This window comes from Schistocerca cancellata, chromosome 1 (assembly GCF_023864275.1).
Source record: "Schistocerca cancellata isolate TAMUIC-IGC-003103 chromosome 1, iqSchCanc2.1, whole genome shotgun sequence".
Lineage (NCBI taxonomy): Eukaryota > Metazoa > Arthropoda > Insecta > Orthoptera > Acrididae > Schistocerca > Schistocerca cancellata.
Window position 1 is genome coordinate 826,731,609 of NC_064626.1, and position 16,017 is coordinate 826,747,625.

General features: G+C 41.5%; 1 protein-coding gene across 1 annotated transcript in view; it reads left to right on the forward strand.

The window, feature by feature from the left end:
* The window catches only part of LOC126106505 (zinc carboxypeptidase-like), a 71,801-nt gene that overhangs the window by 40,228 nt on the left and 15,556 nt on the right, over positions 1 to 16,017 (forward strand). Inside the window, exon 6 of the mRNA XM_049912861.1 lies at positions 3,975 to 4,062. Coding sequence (XP_049768818.1) covers positions 3,975 to 4,062 — 88 coding nt within the window. The remainder of the gene's footprint in view (positions 1 to 3,974; positions 4,063 to 16,017) is intronic.

Below are 16,017 nucleotides of genomic sequence, written 5' to 3' on the forward strand. Positions count from 1 at the left end.
TTCATCTCCCAGTACCTACTGCAACCTACATCCTTCTGAATCTGCTTAGTGTAGTCATATCTTGGTCTCCCCCTACGATTTTTACCCTCCACGCTGCCCTCCAATACCAAATTGGTGATCCCTTGATGCCTCAGAACATGTCCTACCAACCGATCCCTCCTTCTGGTCAAGTTGTGCCACAAACTTCTCTTCTCCCCAATCCTATTCAATACCTCCTCATTAGTTATGTGATCTACCCATCTAATCTTCAGCATTCTTCTGTAGCACCACATTTCGAAAGCTTCTATTCTCTTCTTGTCCAAACTATTTACCGTCCATGTTTCACTTCCATACAAGGCTACACTCCATACAAATACTTTCAGAAATGACTTCCTGACACTTAAATCTATACTCGATGTTAACAAATTTCTCTTCTTCAGAAACGCTTTCCTTGCCATTGCCAGTCTACATTTTATATCCTCTCTACTTCGACCATCATCAGTTATTTTGCTCCCCAAATAGCAAAACTCCTTTAGTACTTTCAGTGTCTCATTTCCTAATCTAATACCCTCAACATCACCCGACTTAATTCGACTACATTCCATTATTCTCGTTTTGTTTTTGTTGATGTTCATCTTATATCCTCCCTTCAAGACACCATCCATTCCGTTCAACTGCTCTTCCAAGTCCTTTGCTGTCTCTGACAGAATTACAATGTCATCGGTGAACCTCAAAGTTTCTATTTCTTCTCCATGGATTTTAATACCTACCCCGAATTTTTCTTTTGTTTCCTTTACTGCTTGCTCAATATACAGATTGAATAACATCGGGGAGAGGCTACAACCCTGTCTTACTCCCTTCCCAACCACTGCTTCCCTTTCATGTCCCTCGACTCTTATAACTGCCATCTGGTTTCTGTACAAATTGTAAATAGCCTTTCGCTCCCTGTATTTTACCCCTGCCACCTTTAGAATTTGAAAGAGAGTATTCCAGTCAACATTGTCAAAAGCTTTCTCTAAGTCTACAAACGCTAGAAACGTAGGTTTGCCTTTCCTTAATCTTTCTTCTAAGATAAGTCGTAAGGTCAGTACTGCCTCACGTGTTCCAGTATTTCTACGGAATCCAAACTGATCTTCCCCGAGTTCGGCTTCTACTAGTTTTTCCATTCGTCTGTAAAGAATTCTTTACACGAAAGAATTCTTTACACGAACACGGATTCGATCTTGGTACAAATTTTTATTTCTCGCTTCAGTCTATATATATGTTTGAGACTCGAGAAGGTCTCTGAAACAATATAGTTTCATTTGATTAAAGCATTTATGCCTTTATTTCAGGCAGGATCCACCGTTTCGTTAGATGTTGAGGTGCTATTCCAATATAACTGGAGATCCTCTGCAGTGCTGTTCAGGTTTAGGGGGAATAACAAGTTGGCTGAGAGGTGAACAGAAATTTGTATTGAGGACAGAGGCGTGCTATGGTGGTCTGTGCAGTTGCCGCAGCGCCGGGGTGGCGTAGTGGTTAGCGCGTCTGCCTGGTGCGCAACAGACCGTAGTCTGAAGCCCGGCCTTCGTACAAAATTTCATTCGTTACTCCAGTCTGCACATATACATCAAAGATGTTTGAGATTTGATAAGGTGTGTGGATCCACGTGCTTTCATTTGATTAGATGCTGATCTTACAGGCTTTTTTTATGGTACTGCAAATAATGTGCTACGGATAGAGTTTTTCGTGGCTGCAGCCGTTTACCTCTACGAAATGAGTTTCTGTTTAGGTTGTGATTAAATTGTCGCTGTAGATAATGTGCATTATCGGTTCAGTTCTTCTGCTGGGACAATGGAATCATTGCTTTTTCCATAGGGCAGCTGATCTACACTCCTGGAAATTGAAATAAGAACACCGTGAATTCATTGTCCCAGGAAGGGGAAACTTTATTGACACATTCCTGGGGTCAGATACATCACATGATCACACTGACAGAACCACAGGCACATAGACACAGGCAACAGAGCATGCACAATGTCGGCACTAGTACAGTGTATATCCACCTTTCGCAGCAATGCAGGCTGCTATTCTCCCATGGAGACGATCGTAGAGATGCTGGATGTAGTCCTGTGGAACGGCTTGCCATGCCATTTCCACCTGGCGCCTCAGTTGGACCAGCGTTCGTGCTGGACGTGCAGACCGCGTGAGACGACGCTTCATCCAGTCCCAAACATGCTCAATGGGGGACAGATCCGGAGATCTTGCTGGCCAGGGTAGTTGACTTACACCTTCTAGAGCACGTTGGGTGGCACGGGATACATGCGGACGTGCATTGTCCTGTTGGAACAGCAAGTTCCCTTGCCGGTCTAGGAATGGTAGAACGATGGGTTCGATGACGGTTTGGATGTACCGTGCACTATTCAGTGTCCCCTCGACGATCACCAGTGGTGTACGGCCAGTGTAGGAGATCGCTCCCCACACCATGATGCCGGGTGTTGGCCCTGTGTGCCTCGGTCGTATGCAGTCCTGATTGTGGCGCTCACCTGCACGGCGCCAAACACGCATACGACCATCATTGGCACCAAGGCAGAAGCGACTCTCATCGCTGAAGACGACACGTCTCCATTCGTCCCTCCATTCACGCCTGTCGCGACACCACTGGAGGCGGGCTGCACGATGTTGGGGCGTGAGCGGAAGACGGCCTAACGGTGTGCGGGACCGTAGCCCAGCTTCATTGAGACGGTTGCGAATGGTCCTCGCCGATACCCCAGGAGCAACAGTGTCCCTAATTTGCTGGGAAGTGGCGGTGCGGTCCCCTACGGCACTGCGTAGGATCCTACGGTCTTGGCGTGCATCCGTGCGTCGCTGCGGTCCGGTCCCAGGTCGACGGGCACGTGCACCTTCCGCCGACCACTGGCGACAACATCGATGTACTGTGGAGACCTCACGCCCCACGTGTTGAGCAATTCGGCGGTACGTCCACCCGGCCTCCCGCATGCCCACTATACGCCCTCGCTCAAAGTCCGTCAACTGCACATACGGTTCACGTCCACGCTGTCGCGGCATGCTACCAGTGTTAAAGACTGCGATGGAGCTCCGTATGCCACGGCAAACTGGCTGACACTGACGGCGGCGGTGCACAAATGCTGCGCAGCTAGCGCCATTCGACGGCCAACACCGCGGTTCCTGGTGTGTCCGCTGTGCCGTGCGTGTGATCATTGCTTGTACAGCCCTCTCGCAGTGTCCGGAGCAAGTATGGTGGGTCTGACACACCGGTGTCAATGTGTTCTTTTTTCCATTTCCAGGAGTGTATTTGTGCTGTTGGTTAATGTGTGGGTAATCCTGTTTTCTGCGTTTCTCACAGCTTGACTGATTCTGTTCGGCTTCTGCTTGTAAATAATATGATTTTCAGGCGTGGGAAATAATTTCCGGATATTGCCACATCATTGTATTTCGCTATGATTACCTGCTCTTGCTTCTTCGAGCAGATGAATCTTTATGTAACGGGCGTATAACAGGTGCCACCAAGTCCCAGTAACAATTCTGCTGGCACAAGTGGAGGCAGCCATAAGGCCTACAGAAGAGGTTAGTTATATAATGAAACTACGAGTCATTGTCATAAGAATGTGAATCCATCTTTTGAGAAGTTTTCGGTTAATGCATTCTGATTGTCTTCACTGGGATTCCCGCCAGGGCAGACCTCTTTGGGATGACTTCGATTGTATCGTTCTAGTTACTCTCCACCATTAGGCGTCCAGCAGACACAAGGATGTGACCGTCTGTCATCACAGCGTTGACGTATTTCTTGTCTGTATAGCTACTGTCCATACTGCTCTCTTTTATTACCTTTAATATTGGCAGTTTCTCGCAACAGTATCATTAGATTACGTTATGGAAACACACTGACAATATAGAGTGTCCTCCAGAAACTGATAATGACTAACTAATATAGTACTAGCATCGCATGTGTTCTGCCTCAGCTGACGAATTATCATTAGTTCCGTCGCTTTCAGGACCGCATTTGGCGCAAGAACCGGCGTCCGGGTCCCAATGGCTGCTACGGCACGGATCCAAATCGCAACTGGGACTTCAACTGGGGTGGTGAGTTTCTCAGTTCACTCTCCCACTTGTTAAATTATCGAAACATCTTGCACAATGTTAATGGATTATATTTAGATAGCACCAGCAAGAATGAAACGGCCTATTAGTTTCACCTTGACAAGTAGGGGAGGTGTTGAGTAGCGTAAGGCTCTGCAGTGTTTCTCTTAACTAAATTTTAATTATCTTCTTCATAAATTGTACTTCGAATTCTTGAACTTAATTCTAGAGACTATTACTCAATCCCATCATATCAAAACATTCCTCCAATTTTCGTCATTGAACGGTAAATACCGATCTCTATCACGTATTACTGTAATATTCTACAATTTCCAGTAAAATATGCTGTCTTAGTTTTTTGCGAATATAAGCGTTTTGTAAAAATTTTCGAACTATGTTATAGCGTTACTAGGAGAAAAATAACTTTAGATATTCAACTGCTGTGTTACGCTACTTAAATTGTTTAGCTGAAAGTTGCATCATAATGCCATTTGACGTGTATATCATTGCCTCTTTTATTCATGGACTACTGAAACTTCCCTTACAGCAGGTAACAAGTTTCGAGTTCAGGATAGTCTCTACAGTTTCGTACAATGGAACATCAGTATCGAATGTAATCTCAACAAGTTACGCCATGTTGTTTGAACATAAATAGTTCTCTTTTGTTAATTGTCAATGAACTCACTAACATTAGACTAACATTTGTACATACTGCAGAGTTTTAATATTTCACACCTAAAATTAGGACAGTTATAGCAATCATAAAAAGAAGGAATAGATATATGAATATCTTCGTCACTTCAAACACAAAACAACGACACATCGCTTAGTATGGCATTATAGAAGAAGTTCATGATATCCTGCTTGCAAATACAAATACACTGCGCAGCAAAATTAATTGTCACGTTTTCAAACCCCGACACTGCACCCCATTGCGAAGTAAAAGTCTTGAATTTGCTCAAAGGTGACTTCAACATTCCTCTATAACGGTACAAAAACGCATCGACCTGCAACGTCACCCTCGGCTCCGCGACTCCTCAAACAGCAAGGTGTTAGTTAGTTACGTATTCCATTGATCAATAGCACGAAAAAAGCGTTATGATGTGGAACGTGTCAAATGCACAAGAAATGTGCACAGGAAACAAGTTTTTTTTGTTTACATTATAGTGTTATACCTAAATATTTCTATTACCTATCCTATTCCCTTAAATGGCACAAAATGCATTATTATATCTCCAGCTTTATTTACTCATATTCAAGAATTCATCTATGGTATAGAAGGAGTTGTCAAGGAAGTATGGTTTCAATTTGTTTTTGAAACTATTACTACTGTCTGTCAGACATTTTATTTCATCTGGTAATTTATCAAAAAGTTTTATAGCAGCATATTTTACCCCTTTCTGTGCCAAAGATAGGTTAAGTAAAGGATAGTGTAGTTCTTTCTTTTTTCTAGTATTTAATGAATGTCGTTGTTGATTTTAAACTGGTCCATGTTGTTGAGAAAAAATTTCATTACTGAGTAAATGTACTATGAAGCAGTTGTAAGAATTCCTAACCTTTTAAACAGATGCCTACAAGATGTGCGACTATGAACCCCACACATTATTCTAACCACTTTCTTTTGAGCAGTGAATACTTTTTGTCTAAATATTGAGTTACCCCAAAATATTGTTCCGTATGACATCAGAGATTGGAAGTATGCAAAGTATGTTAGATTACTAATTTCTATATCCTCAAAATTGGCAATTATTCTGATTGCAAAAGTTGCAGAACGTAGCCGCTTTAGAAGACCAAAAATATGAATTTTCCAATTAAGATTCTCATCTATGTGTACACCCAAAAACTTAGTATGCTCTATCCTGGCTACTGACTTCTTTTGATGTGTTATGTTTATTGAAGGAATTATACTTTTTGCAGCAGAAAATTGGATGTACTGTGTTTTTTCGAAGTCCAGAGCAAGCCCATTCGCAGAAAACCAATTAATAACTTTTCCAAAGACCTTATTTGTGTCATTTTCTATCGGACTTTCTTTTTGTGGATTAATAATTATGCTTCTATCATCAGTAAACAGTGTCAGTTCAGCATCTTGTTTCACATAAGAAGGGAGGTCATTCACATATATCCAGAACAGGAGGGGACCCATGATCGAACCTTGTGGAACACCTACTGTAATTTCACCCCATGTCGACATAAGCGAAGAAGGCTAGAGCTCAGAAGTTGTGAGGTGTAAAGTGGGTTAATGATGTCGCATTGGCAACGAAGTTGCCACAATTCTGCCCATCGCCACCGTGGACGTGTAAAACTATGGGAAGGTATTCACATCCTTTCTAACATAAATTTCACCCTTCCTTTCAGGCCTCTGTGGTGAAAGTCATAATAATGATTCCCATCGTTGAAATCACGCGTTTTTATCATGGTTGTCCGTGGGAAACATTTCAGACACACCGCCGCTCAGTAATAATGAGCATCAAAACCGATACAGGGATTAGTAAGCACACTCTTATCGTAGCGAGAATGAATACTGTAACCTCCAAATCCTCAAAAAATAGAAAATATACCTATCCAAGAAAGCAGATAAAATTCATTTGACGTCTTCCTGAGAGACAATCTCGACTCCTTCCAAATGTAAGTGTAGACGAGATGTAGCTTGAATTCAAAGAAATAATATCGACAGCAATTGGGAGATTTATACCAAATAAATTGACAAGCGACGCAGCTGATTCTCCTTGGTACACAAAACGGGTCAGATCAGTGTTGCAGAAACAATGAAAAAAGCATCCCAAATTCAAACGAACGCAAGATCTCCAAGACTGGCGATCTTTTGTAGAAGCTCTAAATTTAGCGTGGACATCAATGCGAGGTGCTCATAATAGTTTCCACAACGAAACCTTGTCTCGAAACCTGGGAGAATATCCGAAGAGATTCTGGTGGAATGTAAAGTATGCTAACGGCAACACACAATCAATGCCTTCTCTGCGTGATAGCATTAGCAATACTATCGATGACAGTGCTGCCAAAGCAGAGTTACTAAATTCAGCCTTCCGAAATACCTTCACGAAAGAAGACAAAGTAAATGTTCTAGAATTCGAATCGAGAACAGCTGCCAACATGACTAACATAAAAGCAGATATCCTCGGAGTAGTGAAGCAACTTAAATCACTCAATAAAAGCAAGCCTTCCGGTCTAGACTGTATACCAATTACGTTCCTTTCAGAGTATGCTGATGCAGTTGCTCCCTACTTAACTATGACATTCTACCTCTCGCTCGACGAAAGATCCGTACCCAAAGACTGGAAAGTTGCACAGGTCCCGCCAATATTCAAGAAAGGTAGTAGGAGAAATCCAATAAATTACAGGCTCTTATCATTAACGTCGATATGCAGCAGGATTTTGTAACATACATTGTGTTCGAACATTACGAATTACCTAGAAGAGAATGGTCTATAATACGAATTTAGAAAACAACGTTTTTGTGAAACACAACTAGGTCTTTACACACACGAAGTACTGAGTGCAATTTACAAGGAATTTCAAACTGACTCCCTATTTCTAGATTTCCACAAGGCTTTTGACACTGTACCATACAAGCGGCAAGTAGTCAAATTACGTGCTTATGCAATATCGTCTGTTATGTGACTGAATTCGTTATTTTTTGTTCGTAGTAACTGACAGAAAGTCATTTAGTAAAACAGAAGTGGTTTCTGGCGTTCCGCAAGGTAGTGTTATAGGCCCTCTGCTGTTCCTTATCTACATAAACGATTTAGGAGACAATCTGAGCACCCGTTTTAGGTTGTTTGCAGATGATGCTGTCGTTTATCGTCTAGCAAAGTCATCAGAAGATCAAAACAAGTTGCAAAACGATTTTGAAAAGATATCTGTATGATGCAAAAATTAGTTACTCACCCTAAATAACTAAAAGTGGGAGGGCATCCACTTGAGCGCTAAAAGGAATCCGTTAAACTTCTGTTATCCGATAAATAATTCAAATGTAACGGCCGTAAAGTGAACTAAATACCTAGAAATTACAATTACGAACAACTTAAATTGGACAGAACAGACAGAAAATGTTGTGGAGAAGAGAAACCAAAGTCTGCGTTTTATTGGCAGAACACTTAGAAAATGTAAGAGATATAAGGAGACTGACTACACTACGCTTGTCCATCCACTTTTAGAGTATTGCTGCGCGGTTTGGGGCCCTTACCAGGTAGCAGTAACGGAGTACATCGAGAAAGTTCAAAGAAGGCAGCATGTTTTGTATTATTGTGAAATAGGGGAGAGACTGTCACTGACATGATACCGAATTTGTGGTGTATATAATTAAAACAAAGGCGTTTTTCATTGCGACGGAATCTTCTCACGAAATTTCAATCACCAACTTTGTTTTCCGAATCGGAAAATATTTTGTTGAAGCCGACCTACATAGGGAGAAACGATCATGATAATAAAATAATGGAAATCAGAGCTCGCACGGAAAGATATAGTTGTTCGTTTTCTTCCGCGCGCTGTTCGAGTTTGGACAAAAATAGAATTATTGTGAAGATGGTTCGATGAACCCTCTGGCAGGCACTTAAGTATGATTTGCAGAGTATCCATGTAGATGTAGATCGACACGGTTAGGTTTCAGAGGGATGGCATGAAAGGCGGCAATCAAACCAAAGCCATTCCCTTGGGGCATTCATTCCCACACGTTTCGCGGTCGAAAACGACAGTTCGGAGTGTGATGAGCAAACGGTTGATGTCCTTGACAACTTTTGACACTGCTGAAACTCCGCAAACGATACATCTCTTCTCTATGAACATCGTGGACCTGAACCCCACTGAACGTGATCTTACCCCTTTGGAATGTAGTGTGACCGCAATTTTGGTTCAGGTATGTAGGATGTAACTACTAGGAACCGTTCAAAGCCATTCGAAAAAAATTGAGCGTCGTCCGAAACGGCAAAGTCTTCTTATACTTTGTCAGTGCTTCTATTTCGCATCCTCCTGTGGCTTGATCAAAGGGGAATACGACATTGCCGGCCACTGTGGCCGAGCGGTTCTAGGCACTTCAGTCCGGAACCGCGCGACTGCTACGGTCGCTGGTTCGAATCCTGCCTCGGGCATGGATGTGTGTGATGTTCTTGGGTTAGTTATGTTTGAGTAGTTCTAAGTTCTAGGGGACTAATGAGCTCAGCAGTTAACTCCCATATCGCTCAGAGGCGTTTTTTGAATACGGCATTGACACATGCGTGAATAATGCGGCATAGTGTCTTAAGACCACCCAACTGAGAAAACCCTTGGTGCCACCCACACACTTTCGCAGAGCACTTAAAAATGCACCTGCACAGAGACAGCCAGTCACTGATTACTGGGCACTGCTGTACAGGCAGCCAGTTCGATACCACTGAGCTGAGTGGCGCTATGTCACTGAACCAGCGCCTGCTGGCCACATGCGAAATCTAACCCTCTCAAGAACTTCAGAGCGCCGCCATTGTTTTTCGCATGTGTTGATGCGTTGCTGTCTGAAGGGACGCCGGGCCCGAAGGTGACGTCACAGGGCGCCATGATATTGCACTATTACATAGGGAGGTTGTAGGTACGTCTGAGCCAAATTTCATGTCCGTGTCGCAATGGGAGACAATTACGGGCCTCTGAGAAAAGTAATCCTTTAATTGTGTTGCACAGTGTAGATCTGAAGGGGGAAGCATAAAATATTCATGGGTAGGCTGTAACACAGCCACGTTATAAGACTTCCCACAAGACAGATACATTTATTGTGATTGAAGAAAGATTTTAAAATAGCGTCGAGTATTATAGAAACACAAAGGACTTTTTGCTATCTTTAACAACAACAAAACTCAGATCTAACAAGTATTCAGTAGGAACCGTTGAAAAATGAAAATAAAATGAGCCCCGTATGATAACGAGAACATTTATGCAGTCAGCTGCACAGATTACTAACAATAATAATGGTTAAGTTTGGCTAACACAGTGAAAAGAAACTGAAATTGAAAATGTAGTGTCACCAGAAAGCATGTGTTCTCTACCCTTAAACATTCATTCCCACGTGAGGCTACTTTCTTCTCGATTTAAAATGGCCAAAAGGGTGAAAAATGATGCATTTTAATAGTTTACCCAGTGTCGTTTCACTGCCAACATCTTGAAAAGAAAAAAATTAAACAAATATGCTTGTATGTCATTAATCTTATGATTCGGTTATAATTTAACATCCGTTTCAGACGGCTCACTCAGAAGAAGTATTAGGATTTTTGCGGTCGCACGCCCGAAATTTAATGCCTCATTCACATGAAGTGCACATCAAACATCGATATATTTATCAGGATTTAAGGTATTGTACTGAAGAATATAGGTAACTTACATTGTACTTCATACTTGAAACAACACACGTCTTAGCACCATCACGTAGAATAATCACCAGGCTATGGACTGAAATTACGAACAGAATTAGCTGTTAAAATGTCCGTCCGTGTTCAAAATATAAACTCATAGAAGTGTAGTACAACCACAGTAATATATCATGTATAGCTCTGGTTCTCTAGAAGCATAAGATTTAAACACTGATTTTGGTTTATATCAACTGCAGGAATTAAAAGGAAAGATCTTACGACCTGAGAATATGTAGAATGATACGACCGAAGACACTTCAAAAGACTATCGTTCTTCATATGAATCTGCCCGTCTTAGTTCCCTTGCATAGGCAAAAACCTGTTTAAGGCTTTTGGACCATTGTTGGAAATTGGTAGTCTGTGAGTTGAAGGAGAAGATGGTGAGAAAATTCAAAATACTGCAAAGAAATATTCATAAAAAAGATACGGCAACGGAAAGACGATATTTCATGTGGATGAACGGGAAGAGTTGAGAAGTGATACTATAAATTTAATGTAGAATCATAAGTCATGCTTAATTACTACGTTCAGGCGCTGTAGTATCAATTGGGGGAGGGGTGGGGCAGCGGCGTTTGAAAGTTCGGGCCTGACTGGAAGAAATAATAGAATGTGTACCTGAGAAACTAAAATCTTACACCAGAGTGGACATATATGTCAACAAAGCTCTTAACAGCTGGCCTTTTCAGAAGTAAGCTCGTAGAGAAACGAGTGCACACTCTTGCGTTACCAAAGACAGGCCATGTTACTATTAATTCCCTGCTCTATACCCCTACGGACATATACAGCTTAATATGCCCCGATATCACTTTACTATATACACTTTACTGTGTACACAAACAATTATAACGTATTATCTATTAAATTATATATCGTAAATGTAAAAGGAAAGGTTTTTTTTAAACATACGTATTGTGAATTCAAGGTCAGAATCTAAAGTAGTTGCAATTGCTACTCTGAGATGAAGATGTTGGGACAAGAGAGGAATTCGTGCACCCTTCCTCATTCGTACCCTGTGTGAACAAGCACTTCGTCAGTAGTGCACCAGTATCAATGAAAGGTCGGATAACGATCTCATCTCAATGTCATGCCCACATTTACGGGGAATGCCCCCCTCTGCCCACGCCTGTTAGGCAATTACTTGAGGTACTTTCATGGTCAGGATATGACCCGATATATGTCATGTAGGGTCCTTGAGTGTGGTACATTCAGGGTCAAGATGAACCCTGATTCTCCACCCACCCCTCCTCTTTCTCCAACAGGAATCAAGTCAGCCCTCCACTAACTTTACGTTGTTACTATTATAACTATGTGTGTTTCGTTAATCGAAGTATGTGTACGCTATAGGGAGAGGATCATCACGAGCAGAGTTACCCTACTTAAAAAGTGGCGAAAAATATTACCAATAATTTTCAAGGTAACACACTTTGAAATTACAGTATGTGACTGTGACGCAGATGAATTACTATAATTTAATGATGACATGGAATATTCTGCAAATTTACTGCATAACATAAGACAAAAAATGGTTCAAATGGCTCTGAGCACTATGGGACTTAACTGCTGAGGTCATCAGTCCTTTAGAACTTAGGACTACTTAAACCTAACTAACCTAAGGACATCACACACATCCATGCCCGAGGCAGGATTCGAACCTGCGACCGTAGCGGTCGCGCGGTTCCAGACTGTAGCGCCTAGAATCGCTCGGTCACTGCGGCCGGCTAACATAAGACACTTCGAAAATAGAGTGTGCAGTTGATTCACAAAAATTTATTGATGCCATTGCAAAATCAATTGCTGAACTGCTATAAATTAACGATGTCGTGACATTTTCTGCAATCACACCAAAACATGACCACCTCGCATTGATATTTACACTTTTTTACTAATTTTATCCAAATACCCACTTTTTAAGAGGACACATGTAGATACCGGTCTGCACAATTAGCGTAGTGCGATATTTAAACAAATGCACCATATCCCATTAAATATTTTCTGCAAAATATTATTTAAAAAATAAATACAATCCCCCAGTTTCATGCGGGGGTCTCCGCTGTCTACGATAGCTTTGGAATAGAGGTAGTGCCTGGCGGTGAATGTACCCTTTGTTCAGTCTGAGATAGCTTTTGCAGGTGTGTCCGCCCATGCTACGTCTGGGGTAGTGTCTGGAGGTGAAACCATCAGTGTTAGGTCTGGGGGAATGGAAGGTAGGGCCTGGGGGCTCTTGCAAGAAACTAACACATTTACACACAAAATATTACATTTTGCTTATGTGTGTTTACAAAAGAATAAAATCATTTCCTCACAAACATTATTATTACCATCTGTAACGTACATACATCCTGGATCTGTAATATAAAAGCTTTGATAGCTGCAGTTGATCGTATTCAGAGCATTATTTCCATCTGTTAAATACATCTTGTAGAATCAGAATATATATATAGCACTGACGGCTATATCCTGTGTTATTAACATACGAGAAAATACAAATGGATGTCTTCGTTGTTAAGTGATCATGGATTCTCATATTTTATGAGAATCAATGGGAATACAGCTGTATTTAAAGTATCTCAAGGCAGCATGCCATTTCCACAAAAATTCATGTGTGTTTTAGAGTATATAAGAATTGGACATGGCAATTAATATCGAGTGTGTTAACAGGAGATTTATGGGTCGACATTTGGAAAAAGAAGGGGAACAATGATCTTGCAATACTTTTGTAGTTTCTCTACGGCTTGGTGGATCCAAATCACTGTTAGATTCTAAAGAAACATGATAGGGTATGCAACAAGAGCACAAAAATTGTTCTACATTAACAGATTGGATATGGATAATATAGAAAAATGTGGGAAAAATCCGGAATAAACAATACAATATGAAAAATATGAAAAAATATGGAAGATATTGTTGATGAGTGAATAACAAACCTCGACGCTGATAAGCAAGTTGTACTCGCTTTTCTCTTAGGCTTCTACGAACCGTGCAGGGACAAAACACATGTATAAGAGTTATTAAGATGTGCGGAAGTTACATCTCAGCTGGTAAAGTGCTGCAGTATGAAGCAAAAAATGGGCTACCTCTATTACGATACCAAAACTTTTTGTAATCGACTCAAATTAATTCATCCAAAGATAGGTTACCATCCGTATAAGTGGCTGGGTTGGAATACCCACACACATTTTGTCTTCATTCATCTCCATGATTTAGATTAGCAACAAATTTCCTAATCCCGAGTCTTTTACCATAATTTTAATTATTGTTTGTTTGTTTTACGATATGCACGTTAATTTGCATGACATAGAAAGTAAGTTGCTGTTTTGATTATTCTGTGTAATGATACATATTTGCAGATTCTTGCGTCAGTTCCTAGGAGATGGCCAAAGATGCATTCCACGCAAATATTGTCCACATCACATCGCCGTACAATGAGTCAGGAATGCACCCACCAGTGACTCGTTAGAGTCCTAACGTTATTTAACAAGCAGCCAGCGAGCGCCTGTTGGTGCCTATCATCTAAAAATCACCACAATGCATTATTTAAACAAATAAATACCCTTTTGCAAGAAAGTGGAAATCGATAGTCCAATGGACTAATGTAAATGTCGTATGACTAGAGCCTCCCGTCGGGTAGACCGTTCGCTGGGTTCATGTCTTGCGATTTGACGCCACTTGCACGTCGATGGGGATGAAATGATGATGATTAGGACAAAACAACACCCAGTCCCTGAGCGGAGAAAATCTTGGTTGCTTTCGAGCAGTACTATCATTCAGCAGTTTTAACACACTGCAGTTGTCTGGTGTAGTAATACACCTTCCATGTAATCTTGACTGAGGAAAGATTAAGAACAAAGCTCTGTCTGTCTACAATTTCTCGTTGTTTGTGTGTAAACTAAGTGAAAACCTACGCTACTAATCCGATTCCATTGATTAGCTGGGGTGTTGGGTATTCTTTGAAAGCAAATTGCATTTCAAAATCAGGTGGGTATGGATACGCCGTAAAAGACTACAGACACTATAACTCTGGTGCCTCTAACAGCCTGAACACACTACCAGAATTTCTTTGGATTTTGTGAAAGGTCTTTGAACAACAATTTGCTATGGTAGCCATTGAAGGCTTCACGCATTGCTGTCTTGACAGCCGGACGCGTTTCATTCAGCACCTATCTATCTATAGCAACGCTTTATTTTATACCTGTTACGCAGTAGTCTCTGTCTCTTCAGAAGTTTCTTTATAGTGACTGTATACCAAGGAGGATTCCTCTCATCATGAACTATTATACTTCGTGTTTATCTGTCCAGTGCATGAAATGTGAGCTACAGTTCCTCTACTTGCTCCTGTCTTGAGCTGAAAGTTTCCAGTTCCTCGTTGAGATATGACACTACTGCTTCTTTGTCTAGTCCGATGAACATGTAAGTCATTCTTCTTGTTTTAGTTGCCCTTTGTAACTTGGTGTTCATTGTTGCTAAAGCTGCATCATGGCCACTGAACCAGTTTCGATGTGGACATCCTCAAAGAAGTCAGGTTTGTTTGCTGCCATTTGAAACAATACGAGGGTCACTCAGATAGCAATAAACGTTTTGCTTTGACATATGTCTGCATCCTCTCATCGTCGCCGTCGACCGGCCGCTGACTTCGGTATTCATCCACTTCAGTTTAACTGCAGCCTGTGATACAGTGCGACTGCTTACTTCTCAGCTGCCACTTTAAAATGTGTGACGAAATTGACGATCCCGCCAAGTGTGAGGTGCACAGTGTTACCCTCTTTTTAGAGTGCAAAAATTCCGATATATCGAAATTTATGGACGCATAACTTAGATTTACGGTAATGGGGTTTACGAAGCGTAATTTCGGAGGTGGTGTATCATGTTTAACGGTGGATGGATGAATATTCGACGAAAGTTGATCGGGACAGCCCTCGGTGGTGACTGACGGACTCAAAGCAAGGACAGAAGCAAAGTACAATAAAATAGGTGTTTCACAGTTAGTGGGTTGCAGAGGCCTACTGCCAGACGCTTCAGTGACTTTTTGGCGCCATTAAAAACAAGTGGCGTGGAATACTGACAAGTTGAGTCATCCTCCTTCCCGATAACGCACGTCGGCATGCAACCGGAGCGACACAGGACTTGGTCCAGTGGTTTCAGTGGGAAATGTTTCAACATCCTCCATAGAGTCCGGACTTAGACACAAATAGTTATTACTTATTCCCCAAACTGAAAGACTTTTTGACTGGACAGTGCTACGGAAGTGATGATGAACTTAAGGAAGCAATCAGTCAGTGTTCAACAACTAGGCGGCAACTGTACGACAAGTGTCTACATTTGAACGGTAACTACGTAGAAAAGTAGCTTGGGTATAAAATTGTATATAAAATACAGTTTCGTTTACTTATATTAAATAAAAATTTCTGTAGAAAAACCCTTCTTTACTTCCCGAATGAACCTATATATATTTGCATCCGAACTATCTGTAAGGGTCTACGGGTTGCATGCAGCCATACGGTACGTAACACGCGCTCGCCAGCTGACCTATCTGGAATGCTGACAATTTGCTTGGTCAGTACACGTGCGTCCGGCC